We start from the raw sequence: 27,966 nt of genomic DNA, 5'->3' as shown, positions 1-27,966 counted from the left end.
CATATTTAAGTGAGATCACAGCATCGATCAGACACAGTGGGTTTCTGACAGACTCAGGTCTCCAGTTACAGACGAATTGGAAGGTAAGAGCATTTGGAAGAGGATGTTGTTCTGGAACTTTGTAAAGATTGACGATCCTAGAGTTATAGTGCCTTCAGAAATTATTCATACCCCTTGACTTTTCCACATTCTGTTGTGTTACGGCCTGAATTCAGAATGGATTAAATAGATATTTTTTCTTCTTCACCCATCTACACCCCATAATGACAAAGTGAAAGCATGTTTTTAGACATTTTTGCAAATGTATTGGAAAGGAAATCAATAAATAGCTAATTTACATAKGTTTTCACACCTTTGAGWCAATACTTTGTAGAAGCACCTTTTGACAGCGATTACAGCTGTGAGTCTTTCTGGGTAAGTCTCTTAAGAGATTTCCACACCTGGATTGTGTAACATTTGCTCATAATTTATTTTTACATTCTTCAAGCACCTTTTAAATTGGTTGTTGATCATTTCTAGACAACCATTTTCAGGTATTGCCATACATTTTCAAGTAGATTGAAGTCAAAACTGTAACTCAGCCACTCCGGAACATTCACTGCCTTCTTGGTAAGCAACTCCAGTGTAGATTTGGCCTTGTGTTTTAGGTTATTGTCCTGCTGAAAGGTGAAGGCAGACTGAAGCAAGTTTTCCTCTAGGATTTTGCCTAGATTAGCTACGTTCCTATTCTTTTGTATCCTGAAAAACTACCCAGTTCTTAACGATTACAAGCATARCCAAGACATTTCAGTTTTCATTTTTAATTAATTTGTAAACKGCAATAAAAATAAATTACAACAGAATTCCACTTTGACATTATGGGGTAATATGTGTAGGCCAGTGAACAAAAATCTKAATTGAATCCATTTTAAATTCAATCTGTAACACAACAAAATGTGGAAAAAGTCAAGTGCTCTGAATACTTTCTGAAGGCACTGTATAGGATCTTCTCTAAAAGTTGAATATCTCCCCTTTTCTAGAAACCTCTTTGTTGAGTAACTCTTTGAAGGAGATTGTGGGCATCACCTTGGGAGMCATAGGATGCGTCATCTCCATAGTAGCCTCTGCTTTGCCCATGTGTAGAGTGACTGCCTTCATCCCTCAGGCCATCTGGGAGGGCCTGTGGATGAGCTGATTGCTCATACGACTCCCTCCTTCCCCAGGACCTGCAGGGCGGCCTTAGCCATGACCATCATCGCCATCATCTTGAGGGTGATGGTCTTCATCATCGGAGCCAAGTGCACCAATTGCATCAAAGAGGAACCATCGAAGGCCAAGTTGATAATAATCACTGGAATGTTCTTCATCCTGGCTGGTATACTCATCCTCCATGTCTCCTGGACAGCTAGCTACACCACCCGGATGAGAAGTGTTCTCGATGAAAACTGGCTCGCTCTACTTCAGCTGGGGGGGGGGGGTAGCGTCCCTGCTCCTGATCGGAGGAGCTATACTGTCCAGCTTGTGCCCCGTAGTGAGATTGGCATCATTCTGGTGGATAGTCTCCCTAGTGTCCTGTGCCGTCTATTTAGTTTTTTCTTCTGGACCCTCCCAGTGGGGTCATATGAGCCCTGATGATGATCACCTCCATCTCAACCGTCCTTTGATCTCTGGGATTGATTGGGGCCATCTTTGGTCCAAGGGCACCAACTGCGTCAAGAGTAACTGGTCCAGGGCCAAGGTGATGTTCATCATTGGGATATTCGTCATCCTGGCTGGTATCCTCCAGCTTACCACTGTCTTCGTMGTTGCCCATTACTTGATACCGAATATTCCTAAATACCAGCTGGATTTTTTGGMGTCTTTTGGCTGAATTCAGTCAGTGCACCGTCTCCCTACTCTGCAGCTGCATCTTCAAGAGGAACTACTAACGGCTCTGTCCAGAGACTGTACTTTCTTGTAGTGAAAACCATAGAGATTCTATAATTGTGATTCTATAATGTAATTCTATGATGAAACAACCTCTATCCTATCTGTTCAATGTTGACCCATCTGAAATGACCAGATAAGTGTGTACTGTAAGCAACATTAGTGTTCACTTTTTATTTTATTTTTTATAATAGCACCTTTCTTGCACCAACACTTGCACTTGTCTTTCTAGCAGTGACTTTGCTCTTAATTCAGGAAAAATGTAATAAGTAGCTATGATATGTGGTCTCACCTTGCTACCTTAAAGGACAATTCTGCCACTTTTCAACCTTGTATTCATTATCTCCAGCACCATACCAGTGTCTACGTATGTGAAAACGGCGRGTTTCTATGATCTGTGTGGTTAAAAAGARATGAAGAAAAYTCCTAAAAYATGCTTCTCTGTGACATGACGGGTTAGGATTAAATGTTAGTTTTTTTTTAAACGGGGGTTTTCAAAACCTGCAACAAGTTTCTAGCCAGAGGGAGGGTATTTTCTTGCTRCCCACGACACCATGTCATCGGGTAGAACTTTTTAAATGTATATATTTTTTTCTACAAAATGAAGAAATGCGAAGGTTTTCACATGTGTAGACAATGGTATTGTGCTMWAGTAATAAAAATGWGGTTGAAAAGTGGTGGAGTTTCCCTTTAAAGATGAATGCACTAACTTTAAGTCGCTCTGGATAAGTGTTTGCTAAATGACTAAAATGCTGTTTATTTCCCTGTTCTCACTTMAAATGAAAGTCCCCATCCTGAATATTGCACCGCTACCATTTTGCCTTGCTTCCTCACCGAAACCACCARTACAAGAGTACCCCYTCACAAAACGTCCTCCTTTGACATTTGTGTTTCTTCCTGTGTGAGAACACAAGACACCTGGATATCTCTCTTTCATTTTGTTATATCTTATGACTTATATTAGTGACAGTATCATCCTAGCTTCTCCTTATTTAGCACAGTGCACACCCCACCACAGCATTGCAGGTGTCAGCTTCAACAAGCCTCTCACCAAAGGTTACAGGAAGAGCGCTTGCAATAGGACACGAAACGATCACTTTTGACTTCCAGTAAATGAACTCGATACAGCATAGTAATGTGTTACTTCATTCGCCCACAGTGCAGCCGAGCCGTGTTTGATATGGAGAAGGTGTCTCAGTTCAGCTGTCTGTGGCCTTGTGCTCTTAACAGTGTCAGGGCTGCCAGGGCTGCAGTCGGAGTGTGCGTGTGGTCAGCCCACACAGCGCATCACGCGGTCTTACTCATCAGCCATAACAGCTCTGGTCTCACAGAGCAGGCGTATGAGAGTGTCAGTTTACCGGCGCTGAGACATGAGTTGGTTAGTAATATTTGTGGTTAGTCATCCCTGCATAGCACAGATGTGCAATATCGGTAATTTGACACTAATGCCTCAACTTCAGAACGTAGCGTTCTCCTAAGCCAATACACAGCCACACAAACAGTGAAATTCCATATCCCCCTTTTTATCTCTCCCTCTCTGTCCTTGCCTATGGGTAGATCTCTCTCTTTTRCCCCCTCAGCTCTAGTGGTGTGGCCATAGAAACAGAACTGTGGACAATGCCTCTGTAAGGGGTGCCAGCCCATGCCCTCTGCCAAAGCAGAGGGGAGTCAGGGGAGGCAGTGCAGGAGAGCAACGTGGATGGCAGGAGTGTGTGTGTGTGTGAGATCTTGCTCTCTGTGGCCGATGTGAGCAAAACGTTTAAACAGGTTAATGATCTGACGAAATAACAGGACGTGTTCTCAAAGCATGCGCAGACCGGCTGGCAAGTGTCTAAACAGCTACCCAATCCGTAGACTGTTCACTCTGRTACCATCCGGATAATGGTACCGGCGCATCGGCTCTCAGACTAACAGGCTCCTTGACAGCTTCTGCCCCCAAACCATAAGACTGCTATATAGCCAGACTAAATAGGCACTTAATGCTACCCTAACTATCTTACACCGACCATACGCACATTTACTAGACAATATATAAACTCAACAAAAAAAGAAATGTCTCTTTTCAGGAACCTGTCTTTCAAAGATAATTTGTAAAAATCCAAATAACTTCACATATCTTCATTGTAAAAGGGTTTATACACTGTTTCCCATGCTTGTTCAATGAACCATAAACAATGAATGAACATGCACCTGTGGAACGGTCGTTAAGACACTAACAGCTTACAGATGGTAGGCAATTAAGGTCACAGTTATGAAAACTTAGGACAATAAAGAGGCCTTTCTACTGACTCTGAAAAACACCAAAATAAAGATGCCCAGGGTCCCTGCTAATCTGCGTGAATGTGCCTTATGCATGCTGCAAGGAGGCATAGGGACTGCAGATGTGGCCAGGGCAATGCATTGCATGTCTGTACTGTGAGACGCCTAAGACAGCGCTACAGGGAGACAGGATGGCAGCTGATCGTCCTCGCAGTGGCGCCACGTGTAACAGACTTGCACAGGATCGGTCATCTAAACATACACCCTGCGGGACAGTACAGGATGGCAAACAACACTGCCCGAGTTACACCAGGAACGCACAATCCTCCATCAGTGCTCAGACTGTCCGCAATAGGCTGAGAGAGGCTGGACTGAGGGCTTGTAGGCCTGTTGTAAGGCAGGTCCTCACAAGACATCACCGGCAACAACGTCGCCTATGGGCACAAACCCACCATCGCTGAACCAGAAAGGACTGGCAAAAAGTGCTCTTAACTGACGAGTCAACAGTTTTGTCTCACCAGGGGTGATGGGTCGGAATTCGCCGCTTATCGTCGAAGGAATGAGTGTTACACCGAGGCCTGTACTCTGGAGCGGGATCGATTTGGAGGTGGGTCCGTCATGGTCTGGGGCGGTGTGTCACAGCATCATCGGACTGAGCTTGTTGTCATTGCAGGCAATCTCAACGCTGTGCGTTACAGGGAAGACATCCTCCCTCATGTGGTACCCTTCCTGCAGGCTCATCCTGACATGACCCTCCAGCATGACAATGCCACCAGCCATACTGCTCATTCTGTGTGTGATTTCCTGCAAGACAGGAATGTCAATGTTCTGCCATGGCCAGCGACGAGACCCGGATCTCAATCCCATTGAGCACGTCTGGGACCTGTTGGATCGGTGGGTGAGGGCTAGGGCCATTCCACCCAGAAATATCCGGGAACTTGCAGTTGCCTTGGTGGAAAAGTGTGGTAACATCTCACAGCAAGAACTGCCAAATCTGGTGCAGTCCATGAGGAGGAGATGCACTGCAGTACTTATGCAGCTGGTGGCCACACCAGATACGGACTGTTACTGTTACTTTTGATTTTGACCCCACCCTTTTTCAGGGACACATTATTCAATTTCTGTTAGTCACATGTCTGTGGAACTTGTTCAGTTTACGTCTGTTGTTGAATCTTGTTATGTTCATACAAATATTTACACATGTTAAGTTTGCTGAAAATAAACGCAGTTGACAGTGAGAGGACGTTTCTTTTTTTGCTGAGTTTATATACACACTCACTCTCACACACTACATTAACACTCCCACACAAAACCACATACACTACATAAGCACACACACGCGTAACACACACACATGCATACCGACACAACACATACACACACACATTATACACACGCACACCCACACTTTTACACTCTTTATTTTTAGCTATCTTGATGCCTAGTCACTTTACCCTACCTTCATGTATATACACAGTATCTACCTCAAATACCTCGTACCTCTGCACATTGATCTGGTACTGGTACTCCCTGTATATAGCTACATTCTTGTGTATTTTGTTTTATTCCTCCTGTGTTACTATTTTAAACTCTGCACTTCACGGTAAAGTCTACACCAGTTGTATTCGGCGCATGTGACAAATAAAATGTGATTTGATGTGTGTGTGTCAGATACAACCTTGCCTGCGGGCCAGTTAATGGGAAACGGGACACTCCAACGTGGAGAGAAGGACATCTGTGTAGCATTAAAGTCACGTGGCACGCAASTCCTTTTTAGAGTCGTTTCTATTTATTTTAATACATGTGCAACACTGGGACATTAATATCACTGAACATACTTGCCATAGCTAGACCTCAAAAATATGTTGGTTTGATTTTGCAATGTTGGTCAGTAATTTGGTTCTGATGGGCATAGCATTGTTGTCTTSACTATTATCACTGTGGATTTGAGCAAGTGCATTAGAGAGATTAAATCCATTTGAATTTAATCCCTTTTTGACAGCGTCTCTTTTTGATTTTAAACAGAACTTTCCATACATGTTTGCCCATGGAAAAAGTTGTCAGAAAGTGACTTTTTGGACCTTAATGCCAAAACATTCAGYAGATAAAGGTTCTCAAATTTCAACCTTTTTCCACTCACTCTACCATGAGACATCCATGTCTTCATCACTGGAAAAGATAAACGGTTGAGTTCAATATCATTAAAACGGTTACAAACAGTGTTGCCAAACTATTTAATTATTTATTGATTTCATTTTTTTTTTCATAAATATGGTAGTGTCAAGTCAGTTTTAAAAATATCTTAATGCGTAAACTCTATTTTTCGTTGTAATAGTGTGTAACTTAGATACTATTTCACATCATCCGAGGTGGTTTTGTGTTGGTACGGTGTGGGTGCATTTCAATCATAGGTCAATTCTATCGATTCAGACAACCGCAATTTAGCTGGTTACACCATTTGAAATTTTAATTAATTGAAATTGTAACTTCTAATTACTAACACAAAGATGACGCGTCCACCCACTGTTGAATGTCAACTTAAATGGTCATTGTCTATTCTATTATCTATATTTCTATTGATTCAATAGGTTTCCTATGGAGGATTGACAGTATATTTTAAAAAACTCTCTTGGTGGTACCATTTGTATAGGGGAAAGGATTTTATGGAAACTTATGGCAAGGCTTCTGATCTGATCCTGGACCAGTGACCACTGGTTGAAATTTTTATTGCATTCCCATTTTAGTACATTATCAGCAAACATGACACCCACCCTGTATTCAAGAGCAGTGTGGTGTCTCAACCAATGGCGGCACAACACAAAAACCTAAGACGATGTAACAAGGTCTAAGCTACAACATACAGTACCAGGTGTGAAAGTTTGGACACACCTACTCATTCCAGGGTTCTTTATGACTATTTTCTACATCTGTAGAATAATAGGGAAGAAATCAAAACTATGAAATAACACACATGGAATCATGTAGTAACCAAAAAAGTGTTAAACAAATCAAAATAAATTTATATTCTTCAAAGTAGCCACCCTTTGCTCTTGATGGACAGTATAAAAATAAAGAAAAACCCTTGGATGAGATAGGTGTCCAAGTATATTGTGGCTGTACGGTATGTGAATATGAAAAAAATTCTGATCTTATGATTTTTTTTTTTTTTACAGAATTATCAAATATTTTGAACTACTCTTGTTTTGTAAAGCTTGTTAACTGAAATGCTAATAAAACCGTTTCTCTTTTCCAGTGATGAAGACATGCTTGTCTCGTGGTATGGTGGGGTATGCAAAATAGGTCCGTTTTGAGCACRTTTTATCTCTTGAGCACTTCTACAATTGGCAACTACTGTATATATGGAAGGTTTCGTTCAGATCAAATGGAGAGAGAATTTAAATGGATTTACCCCTAGAGAGTGACCGACAGAGGCAGAAGGGTTAATAACCTTGATGCAACCAGCTAATACAGTTTGTTAAAGAGCCGCTGAACACGCCAGTTGGCACGTGTGTTTTTCTGTTGCTCATTTGATTTCAGTCTTGGAGGTGTGTTTCCTGACCGATTCCGCGTTTGGTAAATGWTGTTTGTCCCACATGAGACACTGTAGACGCTCTAGCCTATTTCACTTCTTCAAAATCCCCAGAATGAATCTAAGATGGCTCAAGAAATCTGTAATTACGTTTTCCGAGGATGTTTAAGTTGCGCAATTMTACATRAAACTAAGGTGTTTGGTGCAGTATTTCRCAAGATTTTCTTTTTGTGATGTCTTGTCTTTATGTAAACAAAGTCATAATTGCTGGGCAGGTTTGTCTCACTGTCATAGTTATTGGGTAGAGAGCAATCACCGCGGCTGTTCACCCCATGTTATTGGGCAAATGGACATTATCAAATCAAAACCCAACCTTCATTTACCCGTTGTGACACACAGATGTTCCAAACTCCGTTTTAGACGAGACTGACTTTATGACCGAAATTATCCTATTTACACTTTGTAATCGATTTTGACGCTAGAATAACTGTTTCTAGCTCATATCGATACCACACAAGCTGTTTTGAAAGGTATTCGTTGCTTTTTAAAGGCAGTCGCTCTTTAAAGCTAAATGAAATCCTGCGGTTGTGTGTTAGTGTGTGTGTGTGTGTGTGTGTGTCTGCATTCAGTTTACGTATGTATGAGAGAGCATGAACACTCAAGTAAACGGCTCATCAAGGAAGTGTGCTCTATTACCAGAGTTATTTTAGTGTAACTGTTCACCCCCACCCCCGCCCGACACTCCCCCTCCAAGTCTGCCTGGCTGTGACACACATTCTCCCTCCACATGAACCGCTCTGTTGTCGCTCACTCTCTTTCTCTCTTTCTCTTTCCCTCTCGCTCCGTCACACATGGACTAAAAGTTAGACAAACTGGGGAAAGGCGTGGATGGTTGTTTACCTGCTTCCATCAGGTTGTATTTTGAATCATGACTATTGAATTGACTTGTGTATGCTGTGGTCTTGCCAAATATGAWGTTGTTATTGCTTARACTATTTRGGATGCAGTGCTGTATCTTTTTGRCCCTTGAYGGCTTCAGTTGGTTGTGTYTTCTGTGGATATAGTGGAGCAGCTAATCTGCCGTTTGATTTCCCACACGATGCTGTACGCTGCCAGAGAAGTGTTTTTGTTGATGGAACAGAGGCATTGCGGTGGCAAAYAAAGTGTTTGAACTAATGATACAGCTGTCTGATGGTGCTCTTTTGAAGGGTGTCACTCACTCTATCCGTCACTCTTGACGGATTGAATGTTTTGGGAGGTTCTCTACAACACACGTGATTCATGTGTATTTTCTGAGAACAGCATAGGAAATACGGCCAGAGTAGGAACGACTGTTCCGTTGTGCCTTRTTCTTTGTGAGTTGTAGTTGAGAAGATGTGTACAGACCTGTTGAAAAAGGGCATACTAAAATGTCTTAGTTTACTCATAATGAAATGCAACTGTACTCAGAGGGAAAATGCATTCGGCTGCCATATAAGTGGTTATCTAGTGTTTTCGATTCATGTGGTTTGTTTTAAACTGTACACCCTGTCAAGACAGAGGGGTTTTGTGCATTACACAAACCATATTTGTTTTTCATTAAGTGAGTTCCAAAAAATTGCCAACCGTAAAATTGGTTGCCAACCATTTGCAGTCAAAGAAAACAAACTATATTTTATTTATTTCACCTTTATTTAACCAGGTAGGCAAGTTGAGAACAAGTCCTCATTTACAATTGCGACCTGGTTGTATCTGGTTGTGCTGTGCTGAAGTAGATCTTGCTTTCTATGGAGATGGACAGTATTAGGCGAGAGATCTGTTGTACCTTTTCCCAGGAGCCCCTAGCAGTTTTGGTTGTGTAGGGTTCGATGACAGACAAACAGACAGACAGAGACAACCTTGGACTTGTAGTGACATTGTTTTTCCCCACGCTGACTGATCAGCAGACCAGGGGGCCCAATGGGCCTCTGTCAGGCAACAGTTGTACCTCATGATACTCACCTTATGGCGTAACCCTAAAATATGTGAATAAGAGTGTAATGTAGGCTACCATAGAACAGTTGTAGAGTAGTGTACACATTGGGGAAATGTCTTGGAAAAAAGAGTATTGTAAAAGAGAAATAACTTGCTGATAGGTTACAATCGAATTACAACATTATGGTAATCATGTGGAAAATGTAAATGACTCAGTGTTCTCTTGACTAATTGTGCATTTGTATGGGCATGGAGCAAGGTGGGAAAGACCAGTGTTTTAGATCTGCAGCCCACAGTAGTCAGTGTAATGAACATAGCCATAATGTCATCAAGCATGCAGAAACATAGGAAAACATCAATATACAGTACCAGTCAAAAGTTTGGACACACCTACAGTACTCATTCCAGGGTTTTTCTTTATTTTTACTATTTTCCAAATTGTAGAATAATAGTGAAGACATCAAAACCATGAAATAGCACATATGGAATCATGTAGTAACCAAAAACGTGTTAAACAAATCAACATATATTTTACATTTGAGATTCTTCAAAGTAGCCACCCTTTACCTTGATGACATCTTTGCACACTCTTGGTATTCTCTCAACCAGCTTTATGAGGTGGTCACCTGGAATGCGTTTCAATTAACAGGTGTGCCTTTTTTTAAAGTGAATTTGTGGAATTGTTTTCCTTAATGCGTTTGAGCCAATCTGTTGTGTTGTGACAAGGTAGGGGTGGTATACAGAAGATAGCCCTATTTGGTAAAAGACCAAGTCCATATTATGGCAAGAACAGCTCAAATAAGCAAAGAGAAACAACAGTCCATCATTACTTTAAGACATGAAGGTCAATCAATCCAGAAAACTTTGAAAGTTTCTTCAAGTGCAGTTGCAAAAGCCATCAAAGCGCTATGATGAAGCTGGCTCTCATGAGGACCGCCAAGATAGGAAGACCCAGAGTTACCTCTGCTAAGAGCACAAGTTCATTAGAGTTACCAGCCTCAGATGCAGCCCAAATAAATGCTTCACAGAGTTCAAGTAACAGACACATCTCAACAAAACTGTTCAGAGGAGACTGCTTGAATCAGACCTTCATGGTCGAATTGCTGCAAAGAAACCACTACTAAAGGACACCAATAAGAGGAAGAGACTTGCTTGGGCCAAGAAACACGAGCAATGGACATTAGACCGTTGGGAATCTGTCCTTTGGTCTGAAATCCAAATTTGAGATTTTTGATTCCAACGGCCGTGTCTTTGTGAGACGCAGAGTAGTTGAAGGATGATCTCCGCATGTGTGGTTCCCACCGTGAAGCATGGAGGAGGAGGTGTGATGGTGTGGGGTATGCTTTGCAGGTGACACTATCAGTGATGTATTTAGAATTCAAGGCATACTACTAACCAGCATGGCTACCACAGCATTCTGCAATGATACGCCATCCCATCTGTTTTGCGCTTATCAATATCATTTGTTTTAACAGGACAATGACCCAAAACACACCTCCAGGCTGTGTAAGGCTATTTGACCAAGAAGGAGAGTGATGGAGTGCTGCATCAAATGACCTGGCCTTCCACATCACCCGACCTCAACCCAATTGAGATGGTTTGGGATGAGTTGGACCGCAGAGTGAAGGAAAAGCAGCCAACAAGTGCTCATCACATGTGGAAACTTCTTCAAGACTGTTGGAAAAGCATTTCTCATGAAGCTGGTTGAAAGAATTCAAAGAGTGTGCAAAGCTGTATCAAGGTGGCTACTTTGAAGAATCTAACATTTCAAAAGGCACTCGCACATCTGAGCAGTCTTTTTGCAGGTGCATTGCAACAGCTGACAAGATGAAGGAAAAAGGAAACCGCACACTGCTCTTGATAGTATCACTGATATTTAATAAGCTTACGTACTTTGAAGAATCTAAAATATAACATGTATTTTGATTTGTTTAACACTTTTTGGTTACTACATGATTCCATATGTTAGTTCATAGTTTGGATGTCTTCACTATTATTCTACAATYTAGAAAATAMWTWTWTTTTTWAATGTAAAACCCTTGAATGAGTAGGTGTGTCAACTTTTGACTGGTACTGTATATAAACACAAATCAGGACATGTACATAGTGAACGCATACACATTGTAAAAATGAAAATAGAATACAGTATTTCAGAACGTGACCTACCGCTTGCATAACAATATCAGGCTGGGAAGAATTGATGTTCGCAATCTCCCCCCATCTGCAAGCATGACCAARMGCATAACACCTTATTGATGTGTAAATTCAACRAACCAATAGGAATGTCTTAACATCAGATAAATACACTGAGTGTACATACCATTAGGAACACCTTCCTAATTGCACCCCTTTTTACCCTCAGAACAGCCTCAATTCGTCAGGGCATGGACTACAAGGTGCAGAAAGCGTTCCACAGGGATGCTGGCCCATGTTGACTCCAATGCTTCCCACAGTTGTGTCAAGTTGGCTGGATGTCCTTTGGGTGGTGGGTCATTCTTGATACACAGGAAACTGTTGAGCGAGGGAAAAACACAGCAGCATTGCAGTTCTTGGCACACTGTCGTGGCAGAATCAGATTTAGCTAAGTAACATAGATAGATAAGATGTTATTTTCATCATATGCTTGTGAGATACTTGTCATTAGAATGGTGCCCTTTGGAATATAGGGTTGGCAGTGCATTTTCCCCTTCTGWGATAGGGCTTAGRAACTTGMGGCCAGAGAGGGGAGAGGTCAGGCTTGTCTTCATAAGTCAATGTATCTGTTAAACCATGTGGTGCTATGTAGAATATCAGAAGGGGAGGAGGACAGAATGGAACATTGTTTTCTTATGAATGTGTCTGTAACTATTCCTAAACCATTTGACGGGATGGCGTTATTAATGGGGAACCAGTTAGTTATCTCATACAATGTCTGTACGCCAGTGACTCCCTACTTTTCTCATAGGGGGAAGGAGTTTGGCAGTGTTTGGAACCATTGTATTTCCCCTCTGAGGTTGCCCTTATCTTGACCTAGTATTTGACCTAAGAGGCTCACTGTCTGATTTTGAGTTTGTCCAGGTTTGGGAGTATCTAGAAATGACAATTGWTATATGCCATTGGATGAMGTAATGTTTTGGTAGACAGTGAAMTATCAAGCATAAGATTGAAACCTTGTCTTGGGAGATCAAACTGAACGAGGATTTATAGCTGATGCTGTCTAGCGGTGGGATACTCCTCTTTCGGGTAAAGGATTCTTTGTAAGTTGAGAGGGGTGTATCTTGGCTATAAATGAAACTAAGAATTGTTTTGTAAGCACTCTCAGAGAATACATTTATAGACACTGAATTGATCTGAGAGTCAAAAAAGGGCTTTGGTGAAGCTTGTATATATATTAAAGATGGAATATATAATTTAACTCTGACTTGTGTGTGGTTGGCTCTCTCTCTCTCTCTATTGAGTAATACAGGAAATTACCACGACAACACTCAAACCGGTGTGCCTGGCACCTACTACCAAACCCCGTTCAAAGGCACTGAAATATTTTGTCTTGCCCATTCACCCTCTGAATGGCACACGTACACACACAATCCATGTCTCAATTGTCTCAAGGCTTAAAAGCCCTACTCTAACTTGTCTCCTCCGCTTCATCTACACTGATTGAAGTCAATTTAAAAAGTGACATCAATAAGGGATCCTAGCTTTCACCTGGTCAGTCTATGTTATGGAAAGAGCAGGTGTTCCTAGTGTTTTGTACACCCGGTGTATAGGCATACTGACTGACTACTAAACTAGAGAGATGGGGATAATCCATTTGACCATCACTGATACTGCTGTTGTAGTGCAAACTCCTGCCTTGAGCCATTGATCAGGGTGACCTGTGTTGTCCTGTGCTGAGTGACACCACAGTATAGGGGAAAGGATTATGGACCAGGCCAGGCTTCTGATCTGATCCTGGACCAAAGGGTCTCTGGTCCAGTCTGTCTGCCCATTCTGTCCAGTCTGTGAGAAACCTCAGTTGCCCTCTACTACAGATGAGCAATTTAATTTTCCCTCCATAAATTACAGTAGCCCGGTGCTATTCGCCGTGCTAGGTATGCTGACATGGCTGTGGAAATGGTGTGCTCTCTGAGCTCCCATCAGGCTGTGCCAACTAGCCAGGCTGTTCCAMTGCAGTCCCTGTAGTGTTGTGCTGAAGCTCAATGAATGGATGTTTATGTTAAAGGGAGGGAGAGAGGAGACAGACCTATATAGGGATGGAGAGAGGAGACATGCAGTGCACAGAGCTCTATGTTTGTGAAATCAGCCCGCGATGCATCATTTTTGCGATCTGTGAATTATTCCACTCCATATCTGTTAACAGACCTTCAGGCAACATTTCAGTTCACTGCACATCCATTATATAAGGGTAGCTTAGTTATTTGACACTGTCCTAGAGGACGACCTCGCCTGGGAGAGTTAACGCAGTCTAGATTAGGCATATCCCCCAGAGGCTTTCTAGGACACATCCAAGTCTCCCTCTCCCCAGGGGGGGATTCATCATCAAGACAAGTGCCTTCAGAGGATCTAAGGGAGATGTATCCACAGACGTGCCAAGATGGTGACATTTACTTTTGATTACAGTGGAAGGAAAAGTATAAATTGATGGTCGTGCTGTGAGCTCCATTATCCTCATATAACATTGGAGTGTTTACCAAACCGAGAGCAGCAGCGTTAAGGCTTCATTCTTGACAGCCGCTGTTATCACGCACTATGCGATTCTGGAGGACAAGAGCTCCATGGCTATTTATTCCTTCTGACCTGTTGTATGTTTTACATGTAAATATTTAATTGAATAGGCTAGTTATGGTGATATTCTCCAGTGGTGGTATTTGCTGGCTGTAACCCCACCTCACTTCTCTCTTCCCATGGAGGATCCAACCGAATAACAGCTCAACTGTGTTTTCCTCTGCTGTCGCATCAACTCCTCCTCCGCAGAAAGGAAAGTCAATAATCTACTAATTACTAAGAGTAAGACATTCTGWCTCAACGTTGGGCTCACAGGGGAGTGACTTCATTTGCAGGTGGAATAGGTTTTCTTTCTGTCAAACAGTGCCTTAAGGCTGGGCTTCGAGGCCTAAGGTCCCTAACTCCGAATGGAAAAATAAAACGGCGCTCCTCTGTTTCTCAGGTCCACTGGTAAACGCACTGTAACCTAATTGCTTTTTACTGACACTCCCTCTCGACTCCATTCTCTCACACCATACTGTCAACATGGCTCAGGCTCACACTGAGCACAGCTCGCATACTGCACTCTACTGCTGCTTTGCAGGGACATTTTGAAAGCTACCCACGTGAGAGTGACTTTTCAAAATTGTGACCATGTTACTGCAACTTTGGTTCATCCGTTCTGCGACATATTGAAACGTTAGAAAATCAACTCCCCCCCCCTAAACATTTCAGTGCCTATATGTACTGAGGATACATACGGTTCACGTTTAGCCTACTTCTATCTGAGGGTACCTTGAATGAATTATTGTACATTTTGTTTGTTAACGATTTGGTGATTAACTCCTGCATTTGCGGAACCTTAATGGGACAACTAATCACTTTCAGCTGCTTTGGGTGAAAGGGTCAATCCTAAGGCTATAGGCATGTGCAATTTATCACAGCAGCAGGCTTATCAAGACCCTTTCAAATCTCCCTGTTCAAATCACATCACTCTACTGAGGGTCATAACAAAGCCATAACATTTACAGTACAACAGTAGATGTGATTACACTCATCCTTGGCCATACAGGTTGTCAACCTAGATGCAGCTAGTCTTGATGCAGCTTGGTTTGAGGCATGATGCTTTGCTAGAATCCGGTACTGTCTATCTCATTTAAATTCGCCCCTGTGGTATTAATGCATTTAACAGACCAGGATGTCCAGATCGATCAGGGGCCGGGGTAGTGGATGCACACACTTGGCCTGATGCCCATCCCTAACCCAGGCACATTGACCTGGATGATGGCTCCATGACACCGCCCTCATTGGAGCACGCCTCAGTAATCTAGGGGAACAGGTTGCTGTGGTTACCCAGCTCGGACTGGGTTGATAAGCTGGTGGGCTTATGCCTCAACCCAGCAGGCATGGAGAGCTTACCCTCCTGTAGGTTGACACTCCAACCTGAGTTGTAACTAACTTGATTCAGCTTCACAACCAGCTAGTTGTTAGAAATCAGGTGTGCTATATTAGGGTTGGAGTGAAAACCTACAGGACGGTAGCACTACAGCACAGGGTTGGAGAGCCCTGGTCTATGGTCTAGGAGGGAGAAGTCTTTCTGTCTCTCTCTTTCTCTCCCCACCCGTTCTCTCTCACTGGTGCACACACACTCTTTCCCTCTATCTGTCAGACATAGCAGGAGGTATCTTATCTGTGATGTGTACATGTGGGGCCTGGTGGGATGCAGCGGGCGGGAGGCGGTAGCAGCAGTGAGAGAGCAGCCAGGAGGATATAAACAGAGGGGGTGCTATAAATAGCTCAGTACTCTTTCTGTCCCACATCATACACACTACATGATCGTCGAACATTTCATTCCAAAATCACGGGCATTAATATGGAGTTGGTTCCCCCTTTGCTGCTATAACAGCCTCCACTCTTCTGGGAAGGCTTTCCACTAGATGTTGGAACATTGCTGCAGGGACTTGCTTCCATTCCGCCACGAGTATTAGTGACGTCGGGCACTGATGTGGGCGATTAGAACTGGCTCGCAGTAGGCATTCCAATTAATCCCAAAAGTGTTTGATGGGGTTGAGCTCAGGGCTCTGTGCAGGCCAGTCAAGTTCTTCCACACCAATATCGACAAACCATTTCTGTATGGCCCTCGCTTTGTGCACAGAGGCATTGTCATGCTGAAACAAGGAAAGGGCCTTCCCCAAACTGTTGTCACAAAGTTGGAAGCACAGTATCGTCTAGAATGTCATTGTATGCTGTAGTATTAAGATTTCCCTTCACTGGAACTAAGGGGCCTAGCCAGAACCATGAAAAACAGCCCCAGACCATTATTCCTCCTCCACCAAACTTTACAGTTGGCACTATGCATTCGTGCAGGTAGCGTTCTCCTGACATCTGCCAAACCCAGATTCGTCCGTCAGACTGCAAGATGGTGAAGCGTGATTCATCACTCCAGAGAACGCGTTTCCACTGCTACTGAGTCCAATGGTGGCAAGCTTAACACCACTCCATTCAACACTTGGCAGTGCGCATGGTGATCTTAGGCTTGTGTGTGGCTGCTCGGCCATGGAAACTTATTTCATGAAGCTCCAGACGAACAGTACTTGTAATGACGTTGCTTCCAGAGGCAGTTTGGAACTCTAGTGATTGTTGCAACTGAGGACAGACGTTTTTTACAGGCATCAGCACTTGGCGGTCACATTCTGTGAGCTTGTGTGGTCTACCACTTCGCGAATGAGCCGTTGTTGCTCCTAGACGTTTCCACTTCACAATAACAGCACTTACAGTTGATCGGGCAGCTTTAGCAGGGCAGAAATGTGATGACCTGATTTGTTGCAAAGGTGGCATCTTATGACGGTGTCACGTTGAAAGTCACTTAGCTCTTCAGTAAGGCCATTTTACTGCCAATGTGTGTCTATGGAGATTGCATGGCTGTGTGCTCGATTTTATACACCTGTCAGTAACGGGTGAGGCTGAAATAGCCAAATCCACTAATCTGAAGGCGTGTCCACATACACAAAAGTATCTAGCTACCCACTAATCTCCCACAGAGTAGGGTAGATCCCCAGTTCCACCCTCCTTCCCCTGATTTGGATTCCCCATGTTGTCCCAGCAGTGTTGCTGTTAAGGTAGACTGATGTTGCGCACGCTATCTAGGTGTGAACATCTATACATGAACTTTCATTGAAGTGTCCAATGTTAACACCACTGTAGCAGTCTGTGATATTTGGTTAAATGTAAATCAGCATTTTGGATGGGATTTTTCTTCCCTCTCATCACTTTGTCTCATTGAATGCTTAGTTGAAGATAAATTCCAAAGAAGGACCAATGGAAAAAAACAACTAAACCTAAAATCTAAATATATATATATATATACTATAAATATAACATGTAAAGATATATGTACAGTTGAAGTCGGAAGTTTACATACACCTTAGCCAAATACATTTAAACTCAGTTTTTCACAATTCCTGACATTTAATCCTAGTAAAAATTCCCTGTCTTAGGTCAGTTAGGATCACCACTTTATTTTGAGAATGTGAAATGTTAGAATAATAGAAGAGAGAAAGATTTATTTCAGCTTTTATTTCTTTCATCACATTCCCAGTGGGTCAGAAGTTTACATACTCTCAATTAGTATTTGGTAGCATTGCCTTTAAATTGTATAACTTGGGTCAAACGTTTCAAGTAGCCTTCCACAAGCTTCCCACAATAAGTTGGGTGAATTTTGGCCTATTCCTCCTGACAGAGCTGGTGTAACTGAGTCAGGTTTGTAGGCCTCCTTGCTCGCACACACTTTTTCAGTTCTGCCCACAAATGTTCTATAGGATTGAGGTCAGGGCTTTATGATGGCAACCCCAGTACCTTGACTTTGTTGTCCTTAAGCGATTTTGCCACAACTTTGGAAGCATGCTTGAGGTCATTGCCCATTTGGAAGACCCATTTGCGACCAAGCTTTCACTTCCTGACAGATGTCTTGAGATGTTTCTTCAATATATCCACATCATTTTCCTACCTCCAAATGCCATCTATTTTGTGAAGTGCACCAAGCCCTCCTGCAGCAAGGCACCCCCACAACATGATGCTGCCACCCCGTGCTTCACGGTTGGGATGGTGTTCTTCGGCTTGCAAGCCTCCCCCTTTTTCCTCCAAACATAACGATGGTCATTATGGCCAAACAGTTCAATTTTTGTTTCATCAGACCAGAGGACATTTCTCCAAAAAGTACGATCTTTGTCCCCATGTGCAGTTGGAAACCGTAGTCTGGCTTCTTCCTTGCTGAGCGGCCTTTCAGGTTATGTCGATATAGGACTCATTTTACTGTGGAGACAGATACTTTTGTACCTGTTTACTCCAGCATCTTCACAAGGTCCTTTGCTGTTGTTCTGGGATTGATGTGCACTTTTCGCACCAAAGTCCGTTCATCTCTAGGAGACAGAACGCGTCTCCTTCCTGAGCGGTATGACGGCTGCGTGGTCCCATGGTGTTTATACTTGCGTACTACTGTTTGTACAGATGAACGTGGTACCTTCAGGCGTTTGGAAATTGGTCCCAAGGATGAACCAGACTTGTGGAGGTCTACAATTTTTTTCTGAGGTATTGGCTGATTTCTTTTGAATTTCCCATGATGTCAAGCAAAGAGGCACTGAGTTTGAAGGTAGGCCTTGAAATACATCCACAGGTACACCTTCAGTTGACTCAAATTACGTCATTTAGCCTATCAGAAGCTTCTACAGCCATGACATAATTTTCTGGAATTTTCCAAGCTGTTTAAAGGCACAGTCAACTTAGTGTATGTAAACGTCTGACCCACTGGAATTGGGATACAGCAAATTATAAGTGAAATAATCTATCTGTAAACAATTGTTGGAAAAATACATTGTGCCATGCACGAAGTAGATGTCCTAACCGACTTGCCAAAACTATAGTTTGTTAACAAGACATTTGTGGAGTTGTTGAAAAACTTGTGTTTACATACACCTAAGTGTATGTAAACTTCCGACATCAACTGTGCGTTTCCCTGTCACTTTTGCATTCTATTCAAAGTTCCATACAAAGTGGCAACGATAAGAGTAAGAGCCACAGTACGCAGGTACACAAATCAACATCATTTTCAAAGGATGTACGTGCGTGAGGTAATGATCTGTGGTTTTAATTTTGGTTTATATTTACAATGGACCTATCCGGCTTTTGATGCATGATGTTGGTGTTTGCAGTATAACAGCTTCAAACATTGATTCCAGTACAGTATGTATACTTCAACGATTAAAGCCCACCGGACCCCAGCTGTTATACTACATCCCCCAGTCACGTACAGTTCTGTATTATTCACAATACCTTTAATCTCTTGCTGCATTCCTCCATTTGACTTTTTTTTTTCATCCCCAATTTTATGGTATCCAATCGGTATTTACAGTCTTGTCTCATTGCTGCAACTCCCGTACGGGAAAGGTCGAGAGCCGTGCGACCTCCAGAAAACAACCCAACCAAGCCGACACAATGCCCGCTTAACCCGGAAGCCAGCCGCACCAATGTGTCGGAGGAAACACTGTGCACCTGGCAACTGTGTCAGAGTACACTGCACCCGGCCCACCACAGGAGTCGCTAGTGCGCGATGGMACAAGGACATGCCTGCCGGCCAAACTCTCCCCTAACCCGGACGACGCTGGGCCAATTGTGAGCCGCCTCATGGGTCTCCTGGTCGCCTGGACTCGAGCCTGGACTCGAACCTAGAATCTCTAGTGGCACAGCTAGRGCTGCGATGCGGTGCCTTAGACCACTACGCCACTCGGGAGCCCTCCTCCGTTTGACTTGCTAGGTATTAGAGGGAGTTTTGTAACAGCTGATGCTGGGTCAGTCTACGCTTTGTTAATCCCGATCCGTATCAGGCAATGGGAAGAGCCTGTGACAGATTAATCTATCAGGAATGGAGGCCATAATTTAAACAGGAATGTGTGTGTGGGGGAGTGTGTAGATCTGTCTGTGTTTTTGCTACGTGTGTGTATGGTATTGTATATGTTTTTTTCCCCGGATGCATTGTATTTCAAATTGATTTGTTTGAGAGTGCTTTGTGTTGTGACAGTGTTGTGCCATAGAAAAACCCAATGCTTTTAAGCAGTTCTAAACGAGGAATCTATTGAGTTAATGCACAGAATACACTCACTGTGACGCACGGAAATAAATCTAAATGCACATATTTGAGAGGATGTAGGCCTGGAGAGTCTAACGTTGATGTGTTGAGCTTGTTTTTTTGGGGGGGGGGGGGTAACCAGTCTGTTTCCATAACCTTGTTATCTATCTGTCAATCGAACAGTCAGTATTTAACTCTTCATAGAGTTAGTATGCAGGAGGGAGGGGGAGGAAATGATCAATCTAAGGACTTGCGAGCTCGTGTTTCGAGCATATCTTAGCCATAGAGTTGATGCAGTGACACTGACCTAGTTTAATCATAGCCACCTCAGGGGTTTGCTAAATGGATCTGTTGGCTACCGTACAGTATATTGTGACTACCTAGGGATAATAATAAATATAAGTCACCGTTTCTAGATTAAAAACATTCAAGAACTGTACAGGAGTGTGATTACATTTATCATAGATTCTGTAGCCGGGAAGTCAAAAAGTGGCAAAGACCGTGTCTGTGGTGTCTGTTTTGAAAGACTAGCATTTTCCCTGATCTATGATTTAAACGCTACTGTACGTGAATGCAGCCACATATTCTTGAGGCCTCAGCCAGATGACCTTTGACCCTGACTCCCAGAATGCTCCAGGGGTGGGTGTGGGGGTGGGAAACCCAGGCTGGGAATACACACTGAAGAGATGGTTCATGTTAGAGCCAGAAACCCTCAMCGTCCCTCTTGTCCTCATGTGCCGGATTCCCGAAAGTTTTTTCAGTATGTACTTTCATCATATTTGTTTAAAGTGCAGTTAAAAATGTGTTTTCCTATATTTTGTTTGTACAATATTTCCACACTGTGAGGTTGGTTAAATAATGATAATGCCCTTTTAGTGTAAGAGCTGTTTGAAAAGACCGCTGAGATATTTGATGGGATGCAGTTTTGGCCTGCCTGGTGACTAACCAGGCAGTAAATTAGTTAATAGACCAATCAGAAAGTGAGTTCCAAACCTCTCTGTCAACAGCTAGTTTTAAATTTCCCCCTCCCCACTCAGACCACTACCAGACAGCAAGAGCAAATTCTCAAACAATAATTCTGCTAGGACTAAGAAGCTATTTTAGTTTCTTTTTTACATTTTACTTGAAAACAATCACAGTAAGGTACTTAATTGTGACCCAGAAATGATTTGATATTGAGATGATAACTGCTGCATTGGACCTTTTTTAAATAAATGAATCTGACAGCTACAGTACACGGTCAGGGGACATCAAGCTAAACGGCCTCAGTCCTGCTCACTTATGGTGAACTAAATATCTYTGTACAATAGAGAGTAAGTAAATGTCTCTCTGCATATACATTGCCTTCGGATAGTATTTAGACCCGTTGACTTAGCCGTATTCTAAAAAAAAAAAAAGAATATATTTTAAATCCTCAGCAATCTACTCACAATACCCCATAATGACAAAGCAAAAATGTATATTTTTTTAATTTAGCAAAACTATTAAAAAAATTAAAAAACAGATACGTTATTTACATAAGTATTCAGACCCTTTGCTATGAGACTTGAAATTGAGCTCAGGTGCATCCTTCAGATGTTTCTACAACTTGATTTGAGTCCACCTGTGGTAAATTCAATTGATTGGCAATGATTTGAGAAGGCACACACCTGTCTATATAAGGTTCCACTGTTGACAATGCATGTCAGAGCAAAAACCAGCCATGAGATCGAAGGAATTGTCCGTAGAGCTTTGAGACAGGATTGTATTGAGGCACAGACCTGGGGAAGGGAACCAAAAACTTCCTGCAGCATTGAAGGTCCCCAAGAACACAGTGGCCTCCATCATTCTTAAATGGAAGAAGTTTGGAACCACCAAGACTCTTCCTAGAGCTGGCCGCCCGGCGAAACTGAGCAATTGGGGGAGAAGGACCTTGGTCAGGGAGGTGACCAAAAACCCAATGGTAACTCTGACAGAGCTCTAGAGTTCCTCTGTAGAGATAAGAGAACCTTCCAGAAGGATAACCATCTCTGCAGCACTCCACCAATCAGGCCTTTATGATAGAGTGGCCAGACGGAAGCCCCTCCTCAGTAAAAGGCACATGACAGCCCGCTTGGAGTTTGCTAAAAGACACATAAAGACCCTCAGACTACGAGAAACAAGATTCTCTGGTCTMATGAAACCAAGATTYAACTCTTTGGCCTGAATGCCAAGCGTCACATCTGAAGGAAACCTGCCACCATCCCTACGGTGAAGCATGGTGGTGGCAGCATCATGCTGTGGGGACGTTTTTCAGCGGCAGGGACTGGGAGACTAGTCAGGATCTAGGCAAAGATAAATGGTGCAAAGTACAGAGAGATCCTTGATTGAAAACCTGCTCCAGAGTCCTCAGGACATCAGACTGAGGAGAAGGTTCACCTTCCAACAGGACAACGACCCTAAGCACACAGCTCTGAATGTCCTTGAGTGGTCCAGCCAGAGCCCGGACTTGAACCTGATCGGACATCTCTGAAGAGACCTGAAAATAGCTGTGCAGCAACGCTCCCCATCTAATCTGACAGAGCTTGAGAGGCTCTGCAGAGACAAATGGGAGAAAGTCCCCAAATACAGGTGTGCCAAGCTTGTAACGTCATACCCAAAAAGACTTGAGGCTATAATCGCTGCCAAAGGTGCTTCAACAAATATCAATTAGCAAACATTTCTAAAAACCTGTTTTTGCTTTGTCATTATGGGGTATTGTGTGTGGATTGATAAAGGGGGAAAAAACAATTTAATACATTTTAGAATAAGGCTGTAACCTAACAATGTGGAAAAAGTCAAGGGGTCTGGATAGGCACTATACGTGTAAAAGCCCTACTATGCTTTACATACTGCAGCTGTAAGACCTGTGGATGAATCCCTGCGGTTTAAGCAAATGTTTGAATCATCTGAGACTGACGTTGATCAATTTCTCACTAGGTCTTCTCATGTCTCTCTTCATGCTGCATTACAGATGGATTAATGATGCTTGTGTGGTGGAAACAATCTCTGCTCAGCCTGGCCCTTTTATCCCCAGCCTTGGTCGTGCTTCTCTCCCCTCCACATCCCACCTCACCCCACCCACACCACCCTCTTGCCATTTTATTATTACCTTATTTTTTGAATGTCTAATGAATAGAATAAGAGATGAGAAGGATCAAAGGCTCCGTTGGCAGGTTCTAGGAATCCATTCAGATTGAAATGAGGTGTTGCTTTATGTATGTGCGCGGTTTCTCCTCCACAACCAGCCTTAATCACAAGAGAGATAGAGCGAAGCGAGAATATCCGTGACATGTATAATATTTCAAAGGAAAATAAGCCTTTCCGTCCACTATACTTCATCCTCAACACTTCATTGACAGGGGGCCTAGGATCTATCTGTCATAAATACTTCACCTATCTACTTAGTTTGTTGTTAGCATTAGCTGCCTGGCACAGGATGTGAGAGGACACTGGTCTCTGATGTTGGTGCTCGTCTTCAGCTTGAATCAAAGCGTTGACAGGCTAATGCCGCTGAGCACCTCCATTGCTTATACACATGTCACTTCCTGTGAAGAGGATCTGTATAAGTCTGTATGTAGTCAAAGGAGGAGGCTCTGGGTGATTTATGACGGTCTGAGATCAGTAATACAACAGCGTGGCATCCTGTGGAGGTTGCCTGAGCCTTGCCCCACGTCTCTACATCGCAACTGTGTAGACAATGGTTTATGAATTCACAATTCAGATTGTGATATCGAAGTAAAGATGATCAGAACAATGACTTCCTTTTATGACGTTGATATCCACCCTTRCCTTTCATTGTTGGCAGGGGGAAATGCGCTGTATGCAGTTGAGGTTAATGGATAATGACACATTCTTTGGTTCTGTCAAGTGGCATATCTGACGAGGTGATTGGACAGAATATTAAAGGCAGTTGCTAAGTATATCCTCTGGCTTTGTGCCATAGGGGCGTCACAATGGCTGTCGTGTGATAGGTGACCTGGACTCGGCTCTACTTTCACCAGACAGAACACTACCGAGGTATAGCGTTACAGGTGGTGAGTTATTGAACCGGGGCGGCTGGTCACGTTGCTTGTACTGGAGAACGGAACTGTTATCGCTCGAGATGCGTTGACTAATATCCCTTTTGTAAGTAGATTCAGTTACTGACAGTATCACTAGTCAGCCAATTGACGTTGCTCTTTGAGCATCTAGGCGCGGATTAGTGTCATGTGCTTTACCTTCTCTGGCAGCAGTATACGAGTTCAGACATTTCACTTTTCCACACAGGGGTGAAAAGAACAGTACTGTATCCCTATTGATAACAGTTGGATAGTGGCTTGTGTACAGTTTTGAAGGTTTTGCTGACAGACTGATTTTTCGTACCAACAGCCACTGCAGAGGGACAGTGAAAAGGGGACCCAGAAGCTGTGGGTTGTCATGGACACCTTTTTCCGCCGGCACTTTAGACTGAAAGGGGCGGAGCAATCCCGACACAGACGGCCTGGCGTGGCAGTGCCCACAAGCAAGGCTCGCCGGCGCTCCAGTGTAGGACTGCCCTCTGCTGGCCTGGTCCAACGTAGACGCTCTAGTGTGGGACTGCCATTCACAGGTCCTGTCGGACACAGAAGGTCCAGTGTAGGCCTGTCGCCGARGGCTCAAGCCCAACGAAGACACTCCAGTGTTGGCCTGCCGTCAGGTTATGTGGGTCGTAGATGCTCCAGTGTGGGCTTGGCCTGCGCTGCTCACAAACAACGCAGGCACTCCAGCGAGGTGCAGGGGTTACCCCAGGCCACCGGGGGGCACTGTTGTTATGGAGGCGGGAAGCTAGTGAGGKCCAAATACTACACCAGGCGTCGCTCCAGCACCACCGTGGCCTGTGTCAACCCCCGCTTCTCTGTCCGCCGCCGGCAAGCCAGCAAGCTCCGCACCATCGACACCCACCTGCTGGGGCCCTCCATGCTGCTGGCCAGCCTGGTCCAGATGAGTGAGGAGCAGCAGAGGGGGGCACCAGAGGCGCAGGGCGGTGAGGGGGCGTCAGGAGAGGACACTGAGAGCTACTGCTCCGAGTCAGAGGGGGACAGCTGCAGTCAGAGAGAGTGTAGCACCAGGTCAGAGGGCAGCGGGAGTGAACGAGAGGGGACTGCGGCATCATCATCATCATCATCATCATCATATCCAGAGGGAGAGAGGACGTGGGAGGACTGGAATCAGGCTCATAGTATGGCAGCCTTAACGATGGAGAGCATCCAGCCCCGGCCCCTGAGCCGCGCCCTGCGCTGCCTGCGCCGRAACTCCTCCCAGCTGCTGCCGGCGGAGGCGGTGCACCGTAGCAGGGCGGTCTACGGTGTGCGCGGGCGCTACCGACACTCCAGCCAGTTACGGAGGCCTTCCACCATCCCCAACAGCGCCTGGCCAGGCAGGCTAGTCCACACACCCAGCCGCAGGAGCTCTATAGTGGCCTGCCACTCCTCCCGTTCCCTGTATAGGAAATGTTCCGCCTGCTGGAAACCCAGGGGCCGCAGGGAGTCCCTCAACCCCCTGCAGGGCATCTACTATGACCCCCGCCTGGAGACTTGGAGTGGGTTCGTCTCGTATGTAGACCCCCTTACCTTCGCCTGGGTTACAGGCAATGCTTTTGTGTGTGTGTGTGTGTGTGTGTGTGTGTGTGTGTGTGTGTGTGTGTGTGTGTGTGTGTGTGTATAGGAGAGGGGGGCATCTATGGCAGAATACACACAGAAAATGTCTGTTTACACAGCGCATGTTTTAGACCACACTATTTGTTTTATCCGAACAATAGAAGGGGGAAATGCATGCCAAAGTCACTGGCCATTCCTGCCTGTCCAACCATACCAGCACTTCCTGGTCTGAAGTGTTGATGTCAGTTAAGCAAGTGTCTAAGCCTGCTGCAGTATGTAACCGCAAACTGGAAAATCTTTCATATTTTACACTTAACTCTGCTGATCTTTTGTGTTGCTGACATGTAAGCTAGGATTTTTGTTGAGTGACTCCTACAGCACCTTTCATGCAGGGTCTCAGTCACACAAACCTGTCAAATACCCACCTAGACCTCATCTGTACCTGACTGCACATCAGCTCAACAGGGCGTTGTCCTACCGAAGGGAAGGACAAGCAACCACTTCAAAAGCTGTATATTGCATGACGTCAGATGTACCCATTTCATTATTCATCATGTGTGCTAAACCTCTCTCTTTGATCAGGGCCTACCTTTTTTCATCAGTGCAGAGTGGGTTTACCATTAGGCATTTCAGTTTACTGGTGTTGTGATGCCGTATCGCACTGGGAGTGTCATCTCAATGATGTTATTGCAATCATTCAAAGGTGTTGTGTCTGTGTCATTTCAGGAAGGCCATCGCTAAATCGGGTCTACAGCACCTGTCTGCCCAGCCCAGTGCCTCGGCCCTGGCCAAGTTTGACCCAGACAGGGAGATCCGTAGCAGCTGTGACTGGACCGTAAGTGCAGCCTCTGGCCCAGCTTATATATTTTTTTGTTACCTCATAATGGACTACATGCCCCTAAATGAGTTTCAGAGTAGTGTACTTTATTTACCCAGAGATACTGTCTGTGGATTCTATGAGCTGAGATTCCTATTTGTCAGGGTAAAAAAAAGGGTGTATTTAATCGACTCTGCCTTTTCCTCCAGGAGAACGCCCTGTATGGGGAGCACATCTGGTTTGAGACCAATGTCTCTGGGGACTTCTGTTACGTCGGAGAGCAGCACTGCTTCGCCAAGACGCTGGTGAGTGTGTTTGTGTGCAGCTACCCCTGGCCCTGCCTGACATTGCAAAGCCACAGATGCTGTGAGAGGAAGAGAGGAKGGGAGGAATGAACTCATTAGAGGAGATGTATTTGTGGTGAAACCCTAAAACTCCTTGTCACATTGTTTTTTCGTCCGTCAGTGGATGATACTGTCCAGATTTTATACCGGTACCATACAGTACACTTCTAGAGAATGCCGATTGCATAGCTCAATAGCTCTCMTCAACTGTAAACATTACAGTATGAGACGGGGCCATGTTATGAACATAAACACGGCCTCTTCCTTGTTTTGGAAAACTGATGGGCTTATGAAAAGTGGCCAACTAGGAAGAGAACCTGTAAAACGAGCCCAATCTTTTTTGTTTCCCTCCAGATGATATGCAGAAGTATTTTTTTGATTGCATTATTTGTATGGTATTTAGTTCTGATAGCCACAGTGTGTGACACTCAACATAGATGTTATGCAATGCTGTATACCAGGGGTGTCAAACTCATTACAAAGTGTCTGCTGGTTTTTTGGTTTGACACTCGACCGTAGACACTCGACCCTCCGTGGAATGAGTTTGCCAGCCCTTGTGTAGAGGCTCCCTCTGGTGTCTACATAACCCTAACACACTTCACCGAAGAAGTGGTGCTGCCATCTTGAGGGGGGTTGCACCCATAGAGGTAGATAGAGTGCCCTTCTTTGCATCTGTGCCATATGGCTTCTGTGACAACATCGGCAGCTCCATTGAGAGCTTTCCTCATTTTAAAGTAGTC

The 27,966-nt window shown here is 44.1% G+C and overlaps 2 protein-coding genes across 5 annotated transcripts in view; one reads left to right on the top strand and one right to left on the bottom strand.

Annotated features, from left to right (window-relative positions):
* The window catches only part of LOC111974722 (activating molecule in BECN1-regulated autophagy protein 1A), a 294,670-nt gene that overhangs the window by 37,620 nt on the left and 229,084 nt on the right, over nt 1-27,966 (bottom strand). The gene's annotated exons all lie outside the window — the stretch shown is intronic.
* LOC111973980 (diacylglycerol kinase zeta-like) overlaps nt 8,486-27,966 on the top strand; it is a 69,756-nt gene continuing 50,275 nt past the window's right edge. For all 4 annotated transcript variants that reach the window (XM_070447253.1, XM_024001456.2, XM_024001458.2 and 1 more), the window contains exons 1-4: nt 8,486-8,606; nt 24,819-26,020; nt 26,792-26,900; nt 27,092-27,187. In XM_070447253.1, coding sequence (XP_070303354.1) covers nt 24,867-26,020; nt 26,792-26,900; nt 27,092-27,187 — 1,359 coding nt within the window. In that variant the 5' untranslated portion in view covers nt 8,486-8,606; nt 24,819-24,866. The remainder of the gene's footprint in view (nt 8,607-24,818; nt 26,021-26,791; nt 26,901-27,091; nt 27,188-27,966) is intronic.

The sequence above is a fragment of the Salvelinus sp. IW2-2015 genome, linkage group LG15, assembly GCF_002910315.2.
Source record: "Salvelinus sp. IW2-2015 linkage group LG15, ASM291031v2, whole genome shotgun sequence".
NCBI classification, from domain to species: Eukaryota; Metazoa; Chordata; class Actinopteri; order Salmoniformes; family Salmonidae; genus Salvelinus; species Salvelinus sp. IW2-2015.
The sequence above is the reverse complement of the archived record's forward strand: the minus strand, read 5'-3'. Positions and strand labels throughout refer to the sequence as shown.